This window comes from Corvus hawaiiensis, chromosome 4 (genome assembly GCF_020740725.1).
Source record: "Corvus hawaiiensis isolate bCorHaw1 chromosome 4, bCorHaw1.pri.cur, whole genome shotgun sequence".
Classification (NCBI taxonomy): Eukaryota; Metazoa; Chordata; class Aves; order Passeriformes; family Corvidae; genus Corvus; species Corvus hawaiiensis.
The window spans coordinates 32,489,115-32,512,513 of NC_063216.1; the positions used below are offsets into that span (position 1 = coordinate 32,489,115).

The window sequence follows — 23,399 nt, forward strand, 5'->3', positions numbered from 1 at the left end:
TCTGTGTGTCAAGTGAAAGGCACACTAAGCCAAACACTACCGTAATTCATTATCTACAAGAACATCCGGTGATGAGAATTTCCCAAGAAGAGCATTCACAGAGAAGTAAAAAGCTGAGCTGAGAACAAGAGTTAGCTCATCTGCAAACTTTGCTTTAAAGAGATCTCACTGAAGCATCCAGCACCCCAAAGGGAACATCCTTCTCATCCAACCCAGTGGCAGTCACCTAGTCACCAGGTTGTTCTTGGTCAAAATTTCTTAGTTTATTATTTTTGGGTTTTGAGAGATAGATACAGCTTTTTAATCTCCCAAGTGTGACAATGCTGCCTGTCCCAGGGAGCAGAGAAAATTGTGTGGTTGAGGTGGTTGTAGGTTGTGACTGGAGATCTGGCGGTGAAGAGGGAGAAGGCAAGGCCTGAACAATGCTGTTGTAGAAACTTCAACAAAGCTTTTTGAAACCATAGGTATAACACCATGGCTGCTTGATAGAATTGCCTTATTGGGGGAGGGGGAAGCAATAAAAGACCTAAAATAAGCTTATATGCTTTTTTTTAAGGTTTATAAAACTGGCTTAACCCAATTCTTGGAAAACCAATCACACAATGCCTTTTTGTGCAGTCACAGCAAGAGCAATACTCTCTCACGAACTGCAGTTCTCCGGGTACCCGTTTCCATTAGGATGTTCACAAGAGGTTTGTTGACAAGTTGGTAGTGACTGGCTAAGAAGATAAATAATAAAAAATGGTAAATAGCCAAGCATCAGCTGTATGTTGTAAGCAGCTACTCTTCTCTTGTTTTCTTTCCTTCACCTTTAGCACTATACTGTTAGTTTATAGCCCAAACCCAGCTGAATAACGCCCAAACTATACTGTTAGTTTATAGCCCAAACCCAGCTGAATAACTCAAACACTGTCTGAATCTAGTTGTATCTTTCACTAGTACAAGCACCTATTTTTGCTTGATTTGAACAGAAACACTTGTGGCAGTGACACGGAATAGAATAGCTAAATTGGAATGGACTTACGCCAATCATCTAGTCCAACAATACTTACAGTGTGATCCAGAACTTGTGGAACAGAGATACTTCAGGTTTCATTCTACAGAGCAACATACAAAATAGTCAAATAATTTTGGAGGCAGATATTATAAGTTTAGGAAATAACAGAACTAAATTGGTCAGAATTGCTTGTAGCTCCTGAACTCAGATCCCTTACATGCATTTAAGATGAGATGAGCTGCAAATTCCTGAGGATTGGTTCTGCATCCTTGGGAGAGATAGATGGGGAACACATTGAAGGAATACAGGAAAGCTGCATGATTTACTTCAGGCAAATAATTTCTGTCTCTAAGAACAACATTTATATGTCCTTTTTTTCTTTCTACCTCCCCGCATATTAGACAAATGAGATTTAGCCCACCCTTTCACAAAGGGCTACTTTACTTTTTCATTAAAGGAGTGTCTGACTTAAACCCATTAGTCAAATTTGCAATGCTGCTAAACATTCCCAAGCTATAAAGCAAAGTCACCTGAAATTTCAAAGTTATTCAGTCCAGTATCACACTAACTACTTTGAATTGCAAGTCATCTCAAGTTAATTGACTCAACTGAATGAATCACTGGGACTTTCAGCCCTGACTTTCCTCCATTTTAAGAAGATAAGCCTCAAGAAACACTCAGGTGCTGGTGATGAGAACCTGCAAATACCAATATGAAAATGACTCACTGCCTTCAGCACAGGCTAGAAAATAAGGCAAGGGGCCACACACTGATGTACAGGGAGAATCCCCAGTACTGAACAACTGCTTATGCAGTCAGAGCTGTCTCTTCTACAGGCTGAGTGAAACAGCATTCTGGTGAAATCATAATTTATAATGGATGTGTGTGTCAAAACTATAGAATCATAGAATGATTTGGGTTAGAAGGGACCTTATAGATCATCTAGTTCCATAGTTCCTGTGCCCCTGTCACAGGCAGGGATACCTTCCATTAGAACAGGTAGCTCAAAGCTCCATCCAGCCTGGCTTTGTACACTTCTCAGATGAGGCATCCACATCTCTGAGCAACCTGTGCCAGTGCCTCACCACTCTCAGTGAAGAATTCCTTCCTAATATCCAGTCTAAACCTTCCTTCTTTCAGTTTAAAGCCATTGCCCCCTGTCCTATCACCCACTACATGCCGCCATAAAAAGCCTCTCTTCAGCTTTCCTGAGGGCCCTCTTTGGGTACTGAAAGGCTGCAATAAGGTCTCCCCAGTGCCTTCTCCAGTCTGAACAACCCCAGCTCTCTCAGGCTGTCTTCATAGATGAGGTGCTCCATCCCTCTAATCATCTTCATGGCCCTCTTAGGACTTGTTCCAACAGGTCCATGTCTTTCTTATGCTGAGGCCCCAGAGCTGAACACAGTACTCCAAGTACTTCATTTATGCTAGTGAAACAGTTGCACTTACCCATCTGAATTACAGGTTTCTCTAAACTGTGAAGGTTTGACTTTACAGTCCTAATATGTTACTTTTACAGACCAGTGTGAATGGAATGGGACTTAGGGACCCAAGTCTTGGGGAAACTCATTGGGTTTTAAGCAGGAAATCACAAAGAAACTTCCCAATATTTTTCTTTAAACAACAAAGCCCATCCATAATCTAGCAGACATTCCTAAGGCCATTGTCATGTAATCACCAAAAATGCTTCTTCGTGCATATATTTGTAAATATTTTAACCTAGCAAAATATCCTGCTACAGCTAAGGGTGTTTTGAAATGCCAACTATACAACTGTGTAGTCACAAAAGTCTCCCAAATCGAATGTGTTATACAGGAGCTTAATTCCAGGGCTTTAGACCCAGACATGTATATTTAGTTTGATTTTTAAATAAACTCATTCTGCTGCTCTTTCATTTGGTTGCAGCAATAAATAATGTCATGGTACTTCAAGGGTCAGTGCTGCAATGTGTACACAATAAAAGTAATTTATTATAGTTTTGTTTCACAGGTGTCTATAGAGTAGTGTACTCAGCAAAAAAAGGAAAAAGAAAAGCTGTGAAGCAGCATATTGTTCATCTGGATGACACATCACAGTAATTATTTCTGTTCTTCTGGGAATATAGGTCCAAGGCACTTTTTGTTAACAGCAGCAGTTCAGAAAAGTAAATAATAATAACAAAGCTTATATGAAAGATCAGCAAATTAGAGGATTCTGAACCTGAATTTCAACAATTACTTTTCTCTTAAAATGCAGGAGGTAAAGGATATGCTTTCACTGAAAGATGCATGTAACTGACTTTAATATAATTCTTATGAGGTGCCATGTCTGAGTATTTTGACAAACACTAAAGTATTCCACTTTTCCTGAGTGAATATCCAAACAGGGTGTTTGTTTGAGGGAGCATGGAAGTTTGGCTTTGTTAGTAGGACCTCAGCTTTGCACAGTACTTTCTGACCCAGCAGTAAAGGCCAATTTTACAACAAAAGTTCTATGCTGCAATCCTACCTTCTAAAAACTCTTAGCACAACTAACTTGTCAATACTTTCTGCCTAGCTACATTCCTTGGAGAAACAGCCAGTTTCCCCCATGCTGTAAGGTTTTTCTTCCATCTGGAGCAAAATACTTCACACAAAATACATGATAGCATTGATTTAGACATCAGTACCCCTCCCCAAGCAGAAAGCCATGCACTGCTGGCATTCCCACCAGGTGACACACTTGAAAGTTCATTTCTGAGTTAATGGGGATTACTGGCTAGCCAGATCTGAACTGTGGGCAGATCTCACCCCTAAAATATTTTAATGTTTTGCTTTTTATTAAGACATCTGAAATGTATAAGAATTGAGCTTATTTACATTTCACACAATTTATTTTCATAACTTTTAGTAAGGAAGTGATCTTCAATCTTGGCTCTTAAAAAAAGAAAATAATGAAAAGGAGTTTTTCAAGAATGTATTTGCATGAAATGAAAGGGTCTTACAGCATTAAACAGCTCTTGCATTATTTATTTCATGCCAAGTCTGGATTTTGTTAGCTAAAAGTTTTATTTGAATCAAAGAGGAAAGTTTTGCCTGTGCATTTCTAGAGAACCTAAGGGGATTACATTGCCAGAGTAGTCTCTATAAAATTAATAGACACCAGAGGGCCCCACAGCACTCAGTCATCTAACAAACAGATTTCAGTTTCCCTGTAGAGAAAAAGAGAAGGAGCTGCACGGTTTGATGTTCAAAGCTATGGCTGTTTGAAATTTTAGAAGGAAAACTGTCCATATATATCTATTATATATATGATTAGGATATATAAAATAGGGTTAGGATACTTACCTGAGAAAATCTTGGACTGCCTTTGCATTTTATTGGCCAGCTGTAACAGCATCTCTTAAAAAAAAAAAAGCTGCAACACCTCTGCAGAGCTTGGTCCTGTAGGAACAAGGATGGCAGATGCCACAAGAATGTGCTTACTAGACAGAGCTGCAGTGGAAGGGTAAGTCTATCCATGTGATTGGGCACCAGCATCAGACTGGCAGGAACTAAGACACTTGGGAACAGGCAGAGAAAGGCAGGCATTAAAAGAGTTTTAAAAAAATCAAAATAGGGAAGGGAAAAAAAAAAGTTAATTAAGTGGCTCCAGTGAGAACACCCAATTCTCTTCTCAACAAAACTAATTAAATTTCTGTCATTAATGGCAACAGACACAGAGATAGGTCTTAAGTTTGTTGACAAGATATAAGCATGACAAATATTGGCATGAAAGTGCTTTATATTTCAAGTAGAGCTGCAAATACAACTTTCAGAGGTATATCTGAAACAATTAGGCTCACTGTCAGCTAGGAAAGAGTAGGAAGCCCCTTCTACACAATCAGTCACACTGAGACCAGGATCAGAGTCAAAATGTCTTAAACTCCAAACAAAGCAATGGGTTAGATGCAGCTATTTATGCCTGAGATGGAAGCTACTGTTTGTGTGGTGGTAGAGAGAAAATGTGAGCCTTCTGAAATGCATTCTCTTTCCCTCCCCACAAAAAGATGTCAGGAGAAAAAACACGTGTGCACATTAAAAGGTGCAGTGTTTGTTTATTTTAAATAAGTATTCATACAGAGAACATCGATATCACATGGAGAATTCAGTCAGATTCTTTCTCCAAATTATCTTTCCCTCACAAAAAGTAATATAAACTGAAGATTAGACTTGCTATTTGACAACATAAACATTGCAAAAACAGTATGTATTTCCATTAGGAGGTACTTTGTTAGACCTTATTCTTGGCTCACCTTGTGTTCCATGACGCAGTTAGAATGCAATTATGCAGTTGGTGACTGCAATTTTCACAGAAGTTGGATCATGCATAAATACACTGTTTTTATAATAAAACAAAACCAAGTCTACCCATGTGTAATGGGTGAGATCTTTAGATTAGCTGATTAAGGTTTCAACTGCAACAGCTTATGCATTTTTATTTCATTTTGAACTTTAAAATTCAGTCTATTACATGACATAATAAATCACAAAGATGAAGTCATTTGCTTAATTTTCTCTGTAGTTCAAAAAGGTAGATGTTAAAGTTGCCCTACATTGAGATCCAAGAGCCTCAGTCTTTAAATTGCTGCTAAAAACCTTGTAAAGGGTTTAAAAGGTGCTGTGGGTTGACCCCACCCAGCAGCCAAGTGCCTGTGCAGCTGTTCACTCTCCTTATCTCTCCTCCATCCCCGGCAAGATAAGGAGAGAGGAGCAGCAAAAGCAAAACTCGGTGGCTGAGATAAAGAGTTTAATGAATGGAGGAAAGATGAAAAGTAAACCACCAAGTGATGCAAAGGCAATCCCTCACTACCACCCACAGACAGACTGATGCCCAGCCAGCTGGCAAACAGCCACCTCAGAAGCCACACAACCTGCACCCCCTTCTTTCTCTACCTCTTCCTTCTTTTTATTGTTCAGGTGATGCTCTATGATATGGAATAGCCCTTTGGCCCATTCAGGTTGCTCAGTTCCCAGCCATGTCACTCCCAATCACTTGCCTACTCACTGTGGGGGCAGAGCAGGAAAAAGAAAGACTTGACCCTGGCAAGGGCTGTTCAGCAACAGCCAAAACATGAGTGGGTTATTTTAGATTTTAAATCTAAGACACAGCCCCATATGCAATGCTATGAAGAAAGGTAACTCCATCTCTTCCAGACCATTACAGAAAGAGACCCCAAGAATCAGCTATTAATCTGCATGAGATATATCCCATGTAACTCACCATTTGGAAGCCCAAAAGTCAAAAGCAAGTCATCTACTGTAAAATGCTTTCAGCATATGAAACCCTGTGCCAGATTTATCAAACCTGACAGCAATCCACTATAGTCAATACTCTGCCTAACATTGTAGCAGAGGCTTTGACCAGTGTACTTAAAAAACAAGCAAGCCCAAGGCCTTCCCCAAACATACAACTTTGTATGTGATCTTGTGGGACCTGTGTCCACGTTATCAAAATTGATGTTTTCCTCCTACAGTTTGGATACTGGCATCTACTGCTTACTCCCAGCAGGTTGTGAGCAGTATTGTACAGTAGATATGCATAAATAGAATCATAAATTAAATAAAATAAGCTAACAAGATGCTCAGAAAGGCAGCTCTATGACTCTGCCACAGCGCATGAGAACGCAGTTTACGATACTTGCTTACTCTATTCCGGGGGAAAAAAAAAATCAAAAATAAAACCCCATAACAACAGAAATTACATATTCCATGGAATTCTTCTCCCTTTAAAAAGACTTCCCTGTCCCACCATCCAGGAGCCTCTATGGCAGACACACCCACTCCTCCCCATATATAGACTGGGAAGGGAGGGCAGAAGTGATGGTCTGTGGAAATCATCAGTGTCTCTTCCCAGACCTTCAGAGCTCCTCAATGTCTGTAGGGACAGCTGTTCATTAAACCCAAAAACAACTCAAACAGCATTAGTCCCAAAGACAGTAGTTTTCAATCTACCATGAAGCTCACTTCTCTTAAGGGTAAAGGTGGTGAGCACCACAGATGTTCAAGCCACTGAAAGATTTCAGGAGCTGAGTGCAAACAGTGCATAGCTTTCTGGCACTTTAAGATGCTTAAAGGCAAACGCAGTCCTACATTCCTCTTTGGGGAAACTACTTCTCACTCCAGAGAGCGATAGAGGAGAGCCAGGAAAGAGGTCTCCGTAAATAAAACAAGAAAGGCCACTGCAGACTAGAGTGCCCACAAAAATTAACCTGTAGCACTGAAAAAAGTATTTAGCAATTCAGTCTTACATGCAAAGGCCACTCCTGCAGAGCAGTAAAGCTCTGCTAGAGCAGGTCAGTGCTTACAGCTCAGTGTTGCTGCAGCAGGAGCTGTTTTGGGGCTCCAGCCCAGGAGAAGGAGCTGGTATGGGGCTCCAGCCCAGGGGAAACTGTTTTCCCAGGAACTCAGGAGCATCTCTCCATGCAGCAAGAGCTTTCTAGGAAAGCTTGGGCTCACTTACAGTCAGATTTGAACATGGACTAAGCAAGGTTATCTGCCCTGGGTTTTAAAGGCAATATTGCTCACTGAAGAGTTCTGTTCTAAATTTGAGAGGCTAAGGCACAACAAAAGTGAGAAATCAAGGCCATGATTACAATTTAAAACAAACCAAGCTCCACTTTCAAGCGAGCTGAATCCACTTTAAGGCATATGGGGGGGGGGGGGGGGGGCACAGTGAACACTGATAACAGCATCTGTCAAATCAAAACGACTAGAAATTTCTTTCTCTTCTTAAACATGTGACCCAGATTTGGGTTCTGGGATACCAGTGAACTAAAACCCACAGTTTTGTTTGAGGTATTAGAAATTTTACAGCTTGTGCACGGCTCTGTTGCTTGCCACACACCTCAGTGTAGATGTGTCAGAACCACCAGAGTCACCAAGGCTCTGCCCTGGATAGATGTTTCTCGGGCAGGCTCCACTCCCTTGAAAATGAGCAGCAGCAAAAGCAGCAGCCTTAACTCCCCTTTCCTCTCCCACTCTTTTCTACAGCAGGTCAAGGATATTTGCTACTCCACAGCGCTACAGAGCGAGCAAGCTCACTTCTAAACATGTCCAAACAGAAGTTTCTAAACCGCAAAATAAACACAGCTCTTAGAGTAAGTTAGGCAGCAAAAGGCAGGTTATACCAAAATTTCTTATTAAATGTAGTGTTATTTAACTTTTTTTCCTTGCCCTCAGTGAAGCAGAAGAGGCCCCTTTGAACAAAACAGACACTTCCACAGAAAGTAACAAATTAGTTTACTTTCTGGGCTTTTTACTCCCTGTCATAACAAAATAGTGATCATCTTGCCTGCTCTTCAGAAGAGGAACTTTTGACACACCAGCCGTTCCTTTGTTGTACACCTGCTCCTTTGGGAGCGGCTTCTTGGCTGGGGCTGAGCTTTTGCTCGTTTGCAAGTTTTTGGTTGAATGCTGACCTTTTGTGGAAGGCTGTGCTGGCTTTTTGGCCACTGCTGCTTTGGCTGAAGTTTGAGGAAGCCGTACAACAGATAAAGGCGTGCGTTCAGCAGGTTTGGCTAAAGAGGGTGCAGCCTGAGGGGGATTACTGGCATTTGGCTGCTTACTGCCAGCTGATGACACATTTTTGCTTGTAGGTAACAATGAAGGTGGTGACTTTGATGCTTTGCTAACTGGGAGGGAAGGTGCAGAAGCAGATAGTTTTAGGTCTGAAGCAGTTTTCAAGTTCCTTGCTAGGTGAGAAGTTGTTTGTGGGACTTTTTGAGGATGCTGAGACCTAGCACCTGAGATCTGAATATCATTTTCAGGAGGTTTTGCAAGGAGCTGCTGAGAATGTGCAAACTTGGCAACAGCACACAGATTTGTAACTGGCAGCCGAGCACCCCTGGGAACGACTGAATTTGCTTTGGTTTTAGTGGCAGATACAGGTTTGCATTTAGCAGGGACACACTTCTGCTTTGAAGTCGTTGTTCCAGCTGTCCCAGACAGGAGAGATGGTTGTTTTTTAGAGGGTGAGAGGGCAGGGTGGAGTGCAGGCGCTGGGGAACCCCGAGGCATGGCAAATTTCGCCTTGGTAGCATTGGGGGACTGAATACGTTTGTGCAATATTTCAGAGGGAACAAGAGCTGTTCTTGTTCCAGCACATGAAGAACTTTTGCTTCCAGCCTGTGAAGGAGTGGAAGCTGGTGAGTTGCATGCAGGAGACTCCAGCTTCTTTGAGGTGCCAGCTAATGGTTTGAAAGGAGACTGCACACCTGTCACTGAAGACCCTTGTAATTTGGACCTGACTGTCGATGACTTGGCAGTGGAAGATGGGGTCACTGGCACTCTTGGTGATGCCAGCGCAGGGGACTGAGGGCATTTAGATAAAGCCTTCTTGGCACTGGCCCCAAGACCTAAAACAGGAGCAGGAGGTTTTGATGGCTGCTTTTGAAACATATTGACAGCTGACATTGGATTCATAACAGGAGGCTCTTGATTTCTGGCTGACGAGCTGGGGACACTGCCACTGGTGACCCCTTTCTGAAATGCCAGGATTTTTTGTTCCAGAGTTGCAAACTGAAGCACTCGGCATGGATCATATTTGAGAAGAAAACCTTGAAGAGTGTCCCAGCCTCCACCAACACGTACCATCACATGCTTGCCATGTAGCATCTGAGAATGGGAGAAGAGGGGGTGGGAGCAGAAGAACAAGAGACATCTTTATCTTGTTTTATTTTTCTTCATCTTGCATTACCACCTATTGAAATAGACTAAAAATAACACCTCCTTTCTTACAGAGAAACATTTTAAAACAGAGAAATGATGTGATAAACAAGGTTTCTGCTTCCCAATTATTTTATTACATAGCTTCTCCTGCAGAGACAGTAATTCTGTGTCAGGAAATAATGGAAGCATCTTTACAGAAGACATTTTAACCATTCTGTAAGAATCTTTGTTTAGTATACAGAGTTCTGGACATGGGTTCAATTTAAATTATGGATGTCCTCGTAACACAACCTCTTATGACTGCTGATGGGAGTACTCAACTGACACTGAACCATGCCATAAATCAAATCCCTCCTGATGGGAGAGAATTTTCTAAAAGTCCTTGCAAGGAGTTTCAAAGATAAACCAAGACTTTTCCTTGAGTTTCAGTGCTGCCGGATAGTTGTTTGTTAAGTCTTATCAGAGGAACAGAGCCACTAGCGTGACCCAGGTACAGCATAGAGCACAGAAAGCAGGAGTGAAGTCTCTAATTATCAAGATTTACACAGCCTTTTAAAGATAATTTAACCAATAGTTACTAAAAACATATATTATTTTCACTTTCCTACCAATTATTCAGTAACATGGGCAGGAACTGCAGAATTCTCTATCCAATCATTCCAAACTACTTTTACTGCAGAACATGAAGTAGTAGAAGAAGGAGAAGACGGTTTAGAGAACAACAACAATCCTCCATTTTGATATTTTTTACTCTTATCTATTTAGTACAAAGAGAAGCCCAAAACCTCTAAATTTTTCACCCTGTGACAATCTTACATAGTAGTCTATAACCTAATTCACACCACTGTATTTTCTAGTTCTTGTCTGATCGTTGGTAATTTTTTCCAAGGTTGGAGGCTAAAACAGTGCTGTTCAGGGGGCTAAGAACCCTTAAAAACAGGCAGAGAAATATTCTTGGCACTCTGGGTTCCTACACTCAACTACCCCACAAATTATAAACCCCAAGAGCCCAGGTTTTGAACAAGCAATATTCTCAGGAAATTCTGTGGCATTACCCTTATTTATGCTGCAAGTCATTACTGAAATTTTAGAGACACCACAGATAAGCATTAACTTAGTTTAGTGTGGTTGTAAAATCAATGTTGGTAGATCAAAGATGTAAAGAATGGAGTAACTACAGCTATTTAGAATAGGGGTTGCATGACAACTTGTCCCAACCTAAATAATTCTGTAATTCTAAAACAACTCCATAAAAACGAGGTATTTCACTTAAAAGCATTTCTCTCCCCAGTATAAATATAAATTGGAGTTCTAAAAAACTACTTACTCGTATGAAGAGTATTTTATCTCCCAGCCTATAACGTCCCTCTGATAAGTATTCAATTGAAAATCGATGGGAACAACTGCAGGGAGGATCTTCTGCTATATGTTTTACCTAGTTATTAAAATTGAAAGCATTTGTTGGTATTTTGACAGAAGCATGAATTTAACCATCTTTCAGTTAAGTTTCTATTAAGAAGGAAGACCCAAGAAGGAAACCACTGAAAAAAAGGAGAAAAGGAGTCCCCAAATATGTGCTGGGTTAGAGAAGATCTGCCTCTTAGAAATGTAAAAAATTGGAAGGTCAAGACTATTGCCAAAAAGGACAAATAGTGAGTTTTCAGAGAGAGCAAGGATCTGGTGGCTGACATTCCCAAAGAAACAGAATTTTTACATGAAAACACAGAGGACCTTTAGAAACAAATAAATTTTTAAACAGAATAGGAAAATAGTTCATAATTTCCTTTGGACCAGTTCACAAGCTGTACAAATAATTTCCTTTTCTGCATACATATTAATTTCAAATTGGTACTGCTACAGAGGTTTGATTTAAAATCTTTTTTCAAAAGATTTTCATCAAAGCCTACTTTAACATTTGATGAAGATTTATGAAAAGATCAAATTGAAAAGAAACATTACAGTTGTAGAATATTGACAAACCAGAAAAATTGAATGAGAGCATTTCTTATACTCAAAGAAGCAATGAAAAGGAAGAGGGGAAAGGAAATCAATGTCGGTGATATGCACTCCAAAATATATAGAACAGCATTTTATTTACATTTTCAAAACAAAACAAATTGCTAAAAAGAGGTGCATACCCTTCTGTTTTCTGTTTGAGGAGGCTTCCACATATTAGATGAAAACCAGCCTGTGCTTACTGAGTCAGATCATACAAGCACGAAACTTAAGAGCTTAATTTAAAGCCCATATCACACTAGGCAAGTAGCACTTACTGCCTCGTGTAGCTCCCCATGGTGACAACATGACTTTGGTGTGCTAATGGGTGATGGTGGCCCAGAGGTCATCAGCAGGGTTTCTTCTAGCTCAATTTCCTTCTCTAGTTTTACAAGTACAGGAGGTTCAACGCCATACCTTAAATACCAAAGCAGAGTTTAATTACTTATTTACTAAAGAAAACAAAAAGAAACTGATGATAACAAACTTGCAAGATTATAAGTGGCTTGAAAGACAGGGACATCTGAATCAGTCAGAGGAATAATTGCCTTGATAATCCAAAGAGAAGGAGCATCTCTGAGTTTCAAGCAGAAGCCCTTCCTAAGGTAGCCTTGGTGTTACCAGAGGATGCAGTAAAAATACTGCCAAAACTACACAATTGAGGTCACATCCAATATAGACAGACTATCTTAAAGCTTCCAGCTCTGCACTTGAAATAAATTAAAAGCCTAAATTTAGAGAATAAAGAAATACCTCCCAGAAAGCTGAAAAATTTAAACCCTTAAAATCATATTTAATGCTCAGTGAGTTCTTCCAAGGGGTACACATAAGCTGAACGTATCATTTAAACACACAGCTATAGAATGCAGCATGGAACAGCACCTCTCCATGGGAAGTCTGACAAATACTCGAAAAACCATTCATATTGTATGATGGTCCTAGAAAAGCTACTCATTGCTTTCTGCACAGAATTAACATCCACTGTGTTGCACTTAACAACTGCAGATAATGTCTTAACTTTGTCTTAGCTTTTACTTAGTAGGATGCATCCTCAATTTCTCATTAGGAGCACATGTGGATCACGTACCCAGATACAATGCGGCCAATTTCCAGCAGACAAAGATATACTTGTCTTGGATCCTTGTGCAACACTAAAAGGGAAGAGAATAAAGAGGAGTTATAGTTCATATTTATTGCAGGAGGTCTATGCAATTAGGTACAGCCAAGAGAAGGGAAAATAAGGTATCCATGACTATAAATTGCCCATTACCCTACTCAGAGGCAATGTACATTATCACTGATAAAGCACTACATGCTTTACAACTCTAATTTTCTATTCTGTAAAATCTTTAAACCCATACTGGCACTCCTGAAACCACTCTTCCTCCTAAGAGAAATATGTTTTATGATCTTCCTTCTTGATGAGAACAGGAAATAAAGAGATGTCAATGCTTTCCCTTCCCTACCCCCCAATGCAATATCGCAGTCTTAAAGATGAAAAGCATTTAACAACTACCAATAGGAAAATACACCCATCTGTTCATGCTCATGCCTACAGACACAGCTAGGTACATGCACTCTGGAGGTTACCATCTGCAGGAGGATACACTGCTAGGGCCCTAGCTGACAACTGGATGGCTACACAGCCAGTCAGCCTGAGTGGTTTTAAACCTTGGCTGGGAAAGAACAATCTGGGTGACTGTTACCAGTTCAGTGAGCAACAGATCTTTTTTCTTATCACCAATTCAGAAGTTCCAGCTCTATATTTACAGATGAAATCCAACATCTTTCTGACGTTCAATTTGATATTTAGAATGCCTTTGCTTTAAATGTGTTCCCTAAAGTGTAAGTCAGATATGAAGTCAGATTTTCTTGTTTATATCATCTACTCCAGTTTGTAAGTCTGCTTTTTAAAAGATCTGATTATGAAGGGTAAATCCAGAATAGAAAGTTTTCACAGCCATAATCTAAAAGCTACTAGAGGTCAATTAATCTTTTAATGTGTGTGCATATTTGCCAGATGTAGCAGAAATGCTTTAATTTGCCTGAATCCAAAAGGGAAAAATCCAAATATACCCTTAGCAGAGATCAAGACATTTGTTTTGGTTTGATGTCAAAGGGCACCCCACGATTCCTACTCTTCCTTTCTGCTGTCTCTGGAGCCTCTTGACTTATTTCCTTCCCAGTCATCTACACTTTTCAGGAGGTGTTGCTATATGTACCTGATGGGAAAAAGACAATTGTCAACTTATCCTTCCCCTATTTCATTCATGAAGCATGGCTTGAAAGTCTGATGGAAACCATCAGTGGAAAGAATGTTTCATCTAGGAGGCTGCAAGTCTGCTCATTTCAACTGCCAAAAAGGCCCACAGAAGATACTTACACCACAAAGCAAGCTTGTGTCAAGAGTTACAGACTTCAAAACACTTCTTTGCTATGAGTGAAAGCCACAGCACTAGGAAATCCTGTCTGCTTATCTCAGGGAAGCTGAACAGGTTCTAGTTACCCATCCACTTACAGGAACTAATATGTTTAAGCAATACAATTCATACAAGGAACTAAAAAAAAAATTTAAAATATTCTTGTAGCTCAGTTCTACTTATCTGTATTTCCTGGCACTGAAAAAAGATACACTCAGTAGTTAATCAAAATGAGACAGATCTAAATGATGGTGTTTTCTTGACTATTTTAAAAGATGACTTATCCAGCGGAGATGCATGGGCAGTACAACAAGCATGTAAGTGGAACAAAGACTTCAAAACCCAGTAAATATTGTGACAAATTAATTTGATTAGTGAAAACAAAGGTAATTCTCAATTTTTTTGCTATTCTGCTGACAGGCAGATATTTTGCTTGTTAAAAAAAAAAAAAGCCAAACAACAAAAAACAGTATTTGGCTTGCCACATATTGCCACACACAATAAGTTTTGTATTAATTAATTTTTACTGACATAATAACTGGTAGAAGAGCACTTCCTTATTTATCATGTGATGGAAGTACAATCCTCTTAACTAGCAGTCAAAAAAAATTTATTCCATCTGTATCAGTCTAGAAGCTGTTTGTTAATAAGGCACCAATTGTGCACTGGGGCAGGCATAGTCAGAGCTGGCAATATTTATTTTCATAACTATCCTATTAAATGGGAAAATACAAATGGTTTAGAGTCATGTTAAGTGGGTCCTGAAGTAAATGTTAATTACCAACAGGCTGTTGCCATTTCAGACACAATGCCCTAATATCATTACCAAATTTAACCATCATGAATGTATTATTCTGAGGGATTTTTGCAAGAACGAGCTCTAATACCAAATAAAGGATCTCATTGTGAGTTGACTCCATGGCCCTGTGGTCTTCCCACACACAGAAAGAGAAACCACACTTTCCTCCTCTGTTTCTCAGTGGTTCTTTTTACTGAAGAAAAACATGGTATCTTGTTGCACAGCTCTCAGTCCCTGCTTCATCCCACACAGCAACTTTCAGAAGTCTGGAAAAGCATCGTGCAAGTTATAGCAGTCACTGAACTGATTTTTTTTTTAACTTGGACACTTCCTTAAGATAAATAAAAGCATTAATAGTTTGCATGAGACATGCAGAGTCAAGAGAAAAGGTTCAAAAGTGTATACATAAGGCATCTCCCCGACCAGGGAGCTATCCACACAGGGATCAAAGCAAATCTTACAAAAAGAGAGAGTTACCTAAACCTTCAGATTCAAAGAGATAAGTCTCATCAACTCCAATGGCCCTGCACCAGTTAAGAAAGTTGGCTGTATTATCTCTGGCAAAAAAAGATCCCGATGGAGCATCCTTCTTACATGGAACTTTTCTCATAGGAAAATTCTGGCAAGGGAAGAAAACAAAAAGTACATTGTGCACATCAACATTGCCAACAGATTTCAAAGCATATTTGCAAAGGAAAATACACCCTAAATTCAGAGTACAGAAACAGTTGTAACTCTTCTGTGTCCACCTCACTATGTATTCCATCAAAAAAGCTACACTAATATAGAAGGCATTCTACCTTATCACTGTGAACACTCACTGAGTGAACAATCCTTAGTTCTGCAGCCTTTGTACTCTAAAGTAACAGAGACTTGCTTGAGATTCACATTTCAACTAAGCATTGGTTGTCAATAAAAACACTGAAGCCCATCTCCAGGTTTGGATATTTTTATGGCTGACCTGTACACTTGAGTTCAGCCACCACTTTCTGGCATAAAACATACTACTAAGTGCCAATGGATATCTTATTAACAACCCACACTGATGTCAGGGGAACAAACTCCAGACTTGGACTAGACCTTCTGCTGGCAAGACTTCTACTGAAATCAAACTAAAAACCTAGTAAAGACCTTAGGATGTGATTAGCAAAGCAAGTAATTTGTTGCATGAGTTTATCAATGTACAAAGCCACTTTGTTGTTAATCAGTCTCTGGATAGAGAGCATACAAAACACTTCTTTGGGAAGCCTCATTCACCTGCTTTCCCTATAACTACTATTAAAATTTAAGACTTTATATACCCATTTTAAAAATCATTATATGACTCACCCTTAAGTTATTTGTGCTACAACATTTCTTAACTGTGTTTTGAAGAACACCAATCAATTGGCAAAGCAGAACCCCATTATCAAGTTCTTCTAGCAGCTGTTCTGCTTTGACTTCCATTCCTTTAAGAAAAAGAAGGTCAATATTAGACTTACTGCACAAAAGGTAAAGAAGTTTCACGTGAACTTACAGGCAACTCAAACAGCATTCCAGTGTTAAAAACTGAAAATGAGTAGAAACACCTAAGTAAAATAAAATAAAATAAAATATTCATTTAATTAGATTTTAATTAGAATAACAAGATTCAGAAATATAAATTAGAATTATTAATTGTGCAACCCTTAAGAGGTGGCAGCTAATAAAACTGAAATCAAAGCATGCACTTTAATGCAATTCTCCCAGCCATTCAAACTCAAATACACCAGATCTTAATAGTACTATAGATATTAAGTGTCAGTGCTGACTAGAATATTGGAAGTGCTTTGAAATTCATTCAACAGTGATTTATTTTTATGCTCACCCAGCAAGCCAGACAGCCAAATTGAGAGATCTTCTTGCATAGGCACTAAAGTGGCTTCATGCCGCACAGAGATCCACTGGTCATACAGGCACACATCTGCCAAACCCGGCCCGTGTCTCGGAGTCAGAGGACTTCGGGGACTCAGGGGAAGGTCATCTCCAAACCACACCTGCACAAGATTTCAGTAAGCTGAAACAGGAAGCTCTAATATTTGCAGTCAGATGACAAAAACTTGTGGTTCTGAATTACACCGAGGAACTATTATTCAAAGAGTAAGCGTTCATTTCCCTTTCTGCAAACCAACACAGCAATCAAATGGTTCTGCTCTTGTTAGTAACTCCTGCATCAAAGTACTATTGCACTCGTTCTCATGACTTCTTTGGATTTAAAATTACATACTTTCCTGAATATAGAATAACGAGAACATGCATTATATGCTTGGGGGTTTTTTAACTCAGCACATTTTAAGTTACAAAATCTGCAAATTATCATACCATTTACTGCAGACTTCCGATTTCTTGATCAAACATTTCAGAGGCATTTTGTGCTTAAATCATTAAAAATTGTAACATTAAAAGAGGAAATGTTCCCATGCAAGGACAAAACACACTTCTTGAACACAAATATCTAGCGTTTCTCTTCAGGACTGCATAATTTCTAAATGACAGGTAACTTACATGCCAAGAAAAGGACCACACTGAAATTTCATGAAGAAAAATTTCCAAAGACAGTATTCTTTCTGGTATTCTTACCTATTTTCCTTCAGTTCAGTGTGTATATAAAATACATTTATTTTATTTATACTTAAATGATTAAATAGAATATAAGGTTTTTTAAAAAAAGCTTCTTAATCGTCATGGAAATTTTTCAATAATCTCAGCCTTTGACTTCAAAACCTTCTTACCTAACAGCACTAAGAAGTGAAAGGGTCACCTATCTCATAATAACAGTGGGTTATCCATCTTGTCACATTGCTCCTTGTAAAAGGGAAAAGTATTACTTTTTTTTTTTAATCAGAGGTAACTAGAGAATCTAGTATTTCATCTGCTTCAGAGTAGACTTTTGCATTAAAAAAAAATTATTATACATGTATACAGGATTCAAACACTTCAAAAGGCATTTACCTGAACTGCATTCTGCATGGTCACCTGCTTTACATTAGTTTCTCCTCCTGGGGAAAAATAAGATTTTTAATACAGTCTCTCCTGCTTTCATGAAAATCCTGAGAGAAACCCATCAGTGCTGTTTTGGAAAAATAAGAACAAGTCTTATAGGAAGGGAAGGGGAAAGAGGGAAATATCTTAGTAGCTAAGGCTTTGATCCAGTATTCAGTACACTTCAGCTCTCTGCCCTTAGGTAAAAGTGCAGTTATTACAGCACAAAGTAGCAACTAACTCTGTATGCATAAACAATACTCCAAAGTTGGCCAGATTTTTAGGAGCTGTATGGCATTTATTTTGCCAAAAAGCAATACACATACTTCAAGCCATTATTGAATTTAACACTGTTGGCACTGATTTTTCTTTTTAAGTTATCACAGCTGTATCCTGTACATGTGTGCAGACAGATATATGCACCCTGAGTTTACATTAAATACTTGGAAGATCATGAAAACCTTAAAGCAAAGAAATAATTTTGAAGAATAAGATTCTTTCTTACACATTCTTAAAGACTCTTGTGGGTTGGAAGGGACCTTAAAGATCATCGAGTTCTTGCATAGATACATGAAAGAAATCAATATTTTTATTAATCTCTGTTGGGATTGCGACATTGCAGGCAGCATGCATACACTAAGTTTTCAACAGAGTACTGCAAACTTTTGCAGCAATATAGTTATCAGGATAAATCCCTGGCAAAATTAACATTAAGGAAAGTTTTAGAGACAATCTGGTCAATGCTTGCTCTCCCAAAGCCAACACTGTATTTTCCAGCAATGCTTTCAACCATGGGAAAATCCAGCACAAGCTCTACACTGGGCTGAGGATTAGTAAATCTTTCCCTGGAGGCTCCAGGTCTAGAGATGTGCAGCATTGCCAGGTTGGCTGCATACACATACACAGAAGGTATTTCTCCATAATAATTTTCCACAGTGGTACTTTCCAATGTCAAAAAGTTTCTATCTGTGTCTTGAAGCCTGTTAAAAACAACTTATTTGCTCTGTTACTTAATAGCTGCAATAAAATTTCATCTTCCTGATTAAACTGAAAACCAGATTGCAGACATTATCAGACATTTTTAACTCATCTGTTTTCATTTAAAAATAAGTAACTTTCCTCTCCTGTCCCAGATATTTAAGCTTTGTATGTAGACAGCATCCTTCTCTCCTGCACAACCTGACCTTCCTATGACAAAAAGGCTGAATCACAGCTCATCACAGAAAACACAATTCTTGTAGAAATTCTCACCCTTTCATCCTACATAGAAAGCACAATGGTGTGTGTCATTGTCTCCCCCTTGTTCCTTCCCCCTGCCTTAAACCTCGCACACTAAGTAGGACCACATGTATCAGGCATTTCAAACAACTTACCTCTATGACTGGCAAAAGAACAACCAGTTTGGTTTCAGGTGAAGCCACTTCCTTGTACCAGGACTGCTAGCACTTCTCAGACCTTATCAGAGACACTCCAAGTGATATCTTTCCCCTTCCTTTTATTTCTAGGGAAGGAAAAAAAAAGAAAAAGAGAGACATCCTCTCCTTGATGTCATTTTTCCTTCTATGAATGAACAAGGGAAGGGAAGGGTATATACCAAGCATTACTAATGAGCATGTTATGCTTCCCACAGCTTTGTCCAGGGGAATACATTTTCCTTTGGCATAAGAAAGCTATTGTCCTAAGAGAAGCTCAGTAAGAGGCTTCATTGATTAAAAAAAATAAATAAAACAACAGCAGAACAGCCAGTAGAGAAGTTGGTCTCATTAAAATAAGGAGTTCCATATAGGCTAACAAGAGCTCTAGCATATTAACTGCCAAGGGAAAACAAAAGGCAGCCTAATTCACAGGGTGCACTCAAAACATGAACAAAGCAAAATATTCACACTGCAGCTATCACAGGAATGCTCAGCATCTGCAGTTTAGTGGCATGCCTAACAAAAATCAGTCTTGCCAAAAAAAAAAATAGAGGAGATTGAGAAAAATTGTGGCACTTGAACTTCAAGGGCCTGCTCTTCTAAAACAAGTTATTTTGTAAGCCCATATGTCAGAGTTCCCTAGAAAGTCAAATGGCTTCACTTATTATCAGGGCATCTGAAAAACACTTAACAAAAACCCCCTCTGATGATGCAGGCTACAGTGCATGAATTTTGAGTTGAAAAAGTAATATAGTAACAATTACCCATTTTCAGATGCCAAAGAGCTCAGCTCAGAGATTGCAGGGAATACAGATTAATGTAGCATTATCACTTACTGTGAGAGACACTGGATGAGAAGACCCAGATCTGCCACCTTCAAGTAGTCAGCCTGCAAATGTGCAGAAGGTGCTGTGTTGAGGTGAATACTGCCGTACCAGGCAGAGTCATAACCAAATCTGACTTCTTCTAAAACCAGTTGGGTTCCCTGCATCAAAAAGCTGTACATAATGAATGAAGTAAGTATTTGATACTGAATTTTGGCAGCTCCAGATAAGACTGTATCAGTTCCCACACATGCCAGTTTTACCAACTCTCATTCAACAGCCATTTGATGTTCAGGCACTGAGGTTTGTGGAAGAAAAGACCTCAAAATACAAGCACACTGTAACACATCCCCCGCATAGCTTTAGGCCACGCCATTCTCATTTCCAGGCAGACCTTGATACCCTCAAGGTCCCTTGGGACAAAAGACTTAATAAGCCCATCACAGTAGAAACAATTATTTTAATAATTTTTCCCCTTCTTTCTGGTGTTTCCTCCCCATTTTTCCATCCCTGCTTCATCCCTTAAAACAAGGAAAACACCAGAAACTTGCAAGAATTTCCCAACCAGGGGGCAACCAGTCCAGTTCCAAGCTCAGCAAGCGTAGAGGTCCCCCACCACCAACCCCCCTCTCAGGAAACACCTCATTTCTGCTGGTACTTCTGCTGCCAATGGCTCTGTGGGATGGAAGGAGAGGAGATGTCACCTAGCCACACCTTACAGCTGGATCAATACAGAGACACTGATTTACTGGGAGACAGGTGGTCAGCCCCAAATGATATATCAGGAGAGGCAGGAACTGCCTTTGGCTGGCTGAGTGCCAAACCTCCAGTGAGGGACTAATGCTATGGATCAACACTAGGTAAGAGACATGAGAAAAACATCCCTATCTATTGACACATGGCATAGGGACAGGCATTCTTTGGGAAAGGGGGTGCAGACACACCCTGGACATGACCCACAGTCTTGTGAGACCACAGTTTGCCTCTGCTCTCCACAGAGATGCCCAGCACTTTGCCCCCAGACAATGTGAGAAACAGCAGAGTCAGCAAATACTAAAGCATTTTACACAAATACTTAAGGGTGCTAACACATGCTCTTAGATGCTACATGAGATAGCCTGCTTAGAATCAGTTGTATCAGGATTTATAGATCACTCACTGGGGCCCAACCAGCAAGACATGCTACACTAATTACAACCCATTCCGTAGCACAAGATGAACCGAGTCCAAATCCCATTTTACTTGACTGAACAGTTTACAAATAAACAAACAAACAAAATCCACAACCCTACAGATAGCTGAAACATTGATGAAGCAGCCATTAACCTAGCTTAAGTAGAACTTAAAGGCATTCACAGGAGGCTCATTAAAATGCCTCCGGTTAATAGGCTCATTAAAAAAAACTTGGATAGAAACACTTTTACATCTTCACCCTATATTTAAAATATATAGCATCATCTTCTATTCCATCATCACCCAAAGGCAGTCACAACAGTCTAACCCAGAGCAGCTGGATTAGTCTTGACAGTACCTACTGAAACCCACGTTTATAAACACACCAAAATGAAAGAAGCTGTCATGTCAGTATCTGTTGAAACCTACTACAGAATAGTCAAGATTTTTTTATGGACACATCTGCTAACATGCAGAAGAAAAGGGGTAGGCACTAGAGACATCCACTGAACGGAGCGCTACTCCCTCCATCACTACAGCAATTACAGAGCCTTTTTGTTTCATTACTGAGTCAGCAGGAGCTCTGCTTCCCTGGGGAGGCCTCAGAGGCACAAAAGAGAAAGAACCAGACTAGTCAGTCCGAGCTCATTGGCTTTAAGGTGGCAACCAAATCCTTACATTAAGGCACGATGACTGCTCTCCTCAGAGACTGACTTTCCACACCTCTCCATGAAGTGCACACAAGCAGAGGAAGTGAGCACGCTCTCCCTTTCCAAATGGCAACAAAGGCCCTGGATACACCTGTCAGGGCAGAGAAACCCACTTGAAATCAGGGAGGAGCACTTCATCTCAACAGCTGGCATCTCTGCAGGAGACATGCAGATGGCTGCTTTCCCACAGGAGCATCCAGTTTGGGCAGAGGCTGGTTAACACCAGACACACTACCCCAGCTTCTCCCTCACGTTCACAGGCAAGCTCTTCTCTCCCTCCTATTTCTTCCCCACACTTCTTCCAGCAAAGCAACACGGACGGGAGCATTTTTTGATGCCCGTTCAGCAGGATGCTGGCTGTCCACAAACAGGAGGAGTTTATTATGACTTCAATATAAAATCGTGTCTTATTCTGAAAGATCCACCCAGTACAATTTCAAATGCATAGGCCAGTTAGGCCTTATAGCTCCTAAAGGAATACATGTAGTTTTTCCCACGTCTTGATCTGATACTATGCCAAAGGTGACACACAGCATCCCTGGAACACGGCCAGCTTTTGAGCAAAGAAAGGAGCCAGACACTTTTCGGCTGATTAAGCAATATGAATGAGTGTTTTAGCCAAGAGCACTGGGGCAAATTTCCTGCAGAAACAGCACTGCATCCCCAAACGCCTGCGTAGGGCACAGGAGAGACTGGTTTGAAGGCTGTTATGCAAAGCCTCCTCCCTCTCCCTTCCCCAGGGTAAGTTTCTGAGGCACTTCCCTTCCGACATCCATGACAGGACAGAGACGCCGGATGGGAACTGCTGCCGCTGGACGGGTGACCGGGCCGATCCCAGTGACCGGCTCAGCCCAACACCGGGCTCTGCCTGGGGCTCACCGGCAGGCGGGACGCTCAGCGCGTTCGCACGCTGACCCTGCAGACAGGCGGGACTCCCCGAGCGCCGCCGCTCCGGAGCTGCGCGCCCGAGGCACGGACGCGAGCGCGGCTCCGCCGCAGCGCCGAGACCGGAGCCGCTGCCCCGCGGCCGCTCCGCACCTCCCCCGCGGGCCGGGCTACCGCCACCCCCCGGTACGGGCTGCCGTGACACCCACCGCTCCGCCGCGCTGTGCCGTCCCGCGCTGTGCTCCGCCGTGCCCTCACGGCGCACCGCACGCCGCCGCGCCGGCCGCTCCTTTCGAAAGCGCCAATCGGCGCCGGGGGGCGGGGCCGTGCCGGCCGCACCTGGCCCGGAGCCGCGGCACCGCCCCGCTCCCGGCACAGCTGCCGCGGGCTGGGACATCGCCCCCGGGCTGGGACATCGCCCCCGGGCTGGGACATCGCCCTGCTGCACCCCCGGGAGCTGAGAGCCGAAGGGGCCCCGTGGCAGTCGGCGTTCTGCGCCCGGAGCCTTCCGCCGC

At 41.0% G+C, this 23,399-nt stretch overlaps 1 protein-coding gene across 2 annotated transcripts; it reads right to left on the reverse strand.

The window, feature by feature from the left end:
- Positions 1–5,031: 5,031 nt before the first annotated feature.
- Positions 5,032–23,159, reverse strand: GAS2L3 (growth arrest specific 2 like 3). Of its 2 annotated transcripts, none has more exons than XM_048302362.1 (11): positions 23,094–23,159; positions 20,129–20,290; positions 19,251–19,378; positions 17,848–17,894; positions 16,724–16,892; positions 16,207–16,325; positions 15,355–15,496; positions 12,746–12,809; positions 11,937–12,075; positions 10,991–11,098; positions 5,032–9,609 (listed from the first exon to the last, which is right to left on the reverse strand). In XM_048302362.1, the coding sequence occupies exons 4-11, from the start codon at positions 17,863–17,865 to the stop codon at positions 8,236–8,238; spliced, it is 2,133 nt and encodes a 710-aa protein (XP_048158319.1). In that variant the 5' UTR covers positions 17,866–17,894; positions 19,251–19,378; positions 20,129–20,290; positions 23,094–23,159; the 3' UTR covers positions 5,032–8,235. The 2 variants fall into 2 exon arrangements, with proteins under 2 accessions (XP_048158319.1, XP_048158318.1); XM_048302361.1 differs by lacking the exon at positions 23,094–23,159 and adding an exon at positions 21,968–22,785.
- Between the last annotated feature and the right edge of the window lie 240 nt (positions 23,160–23,399).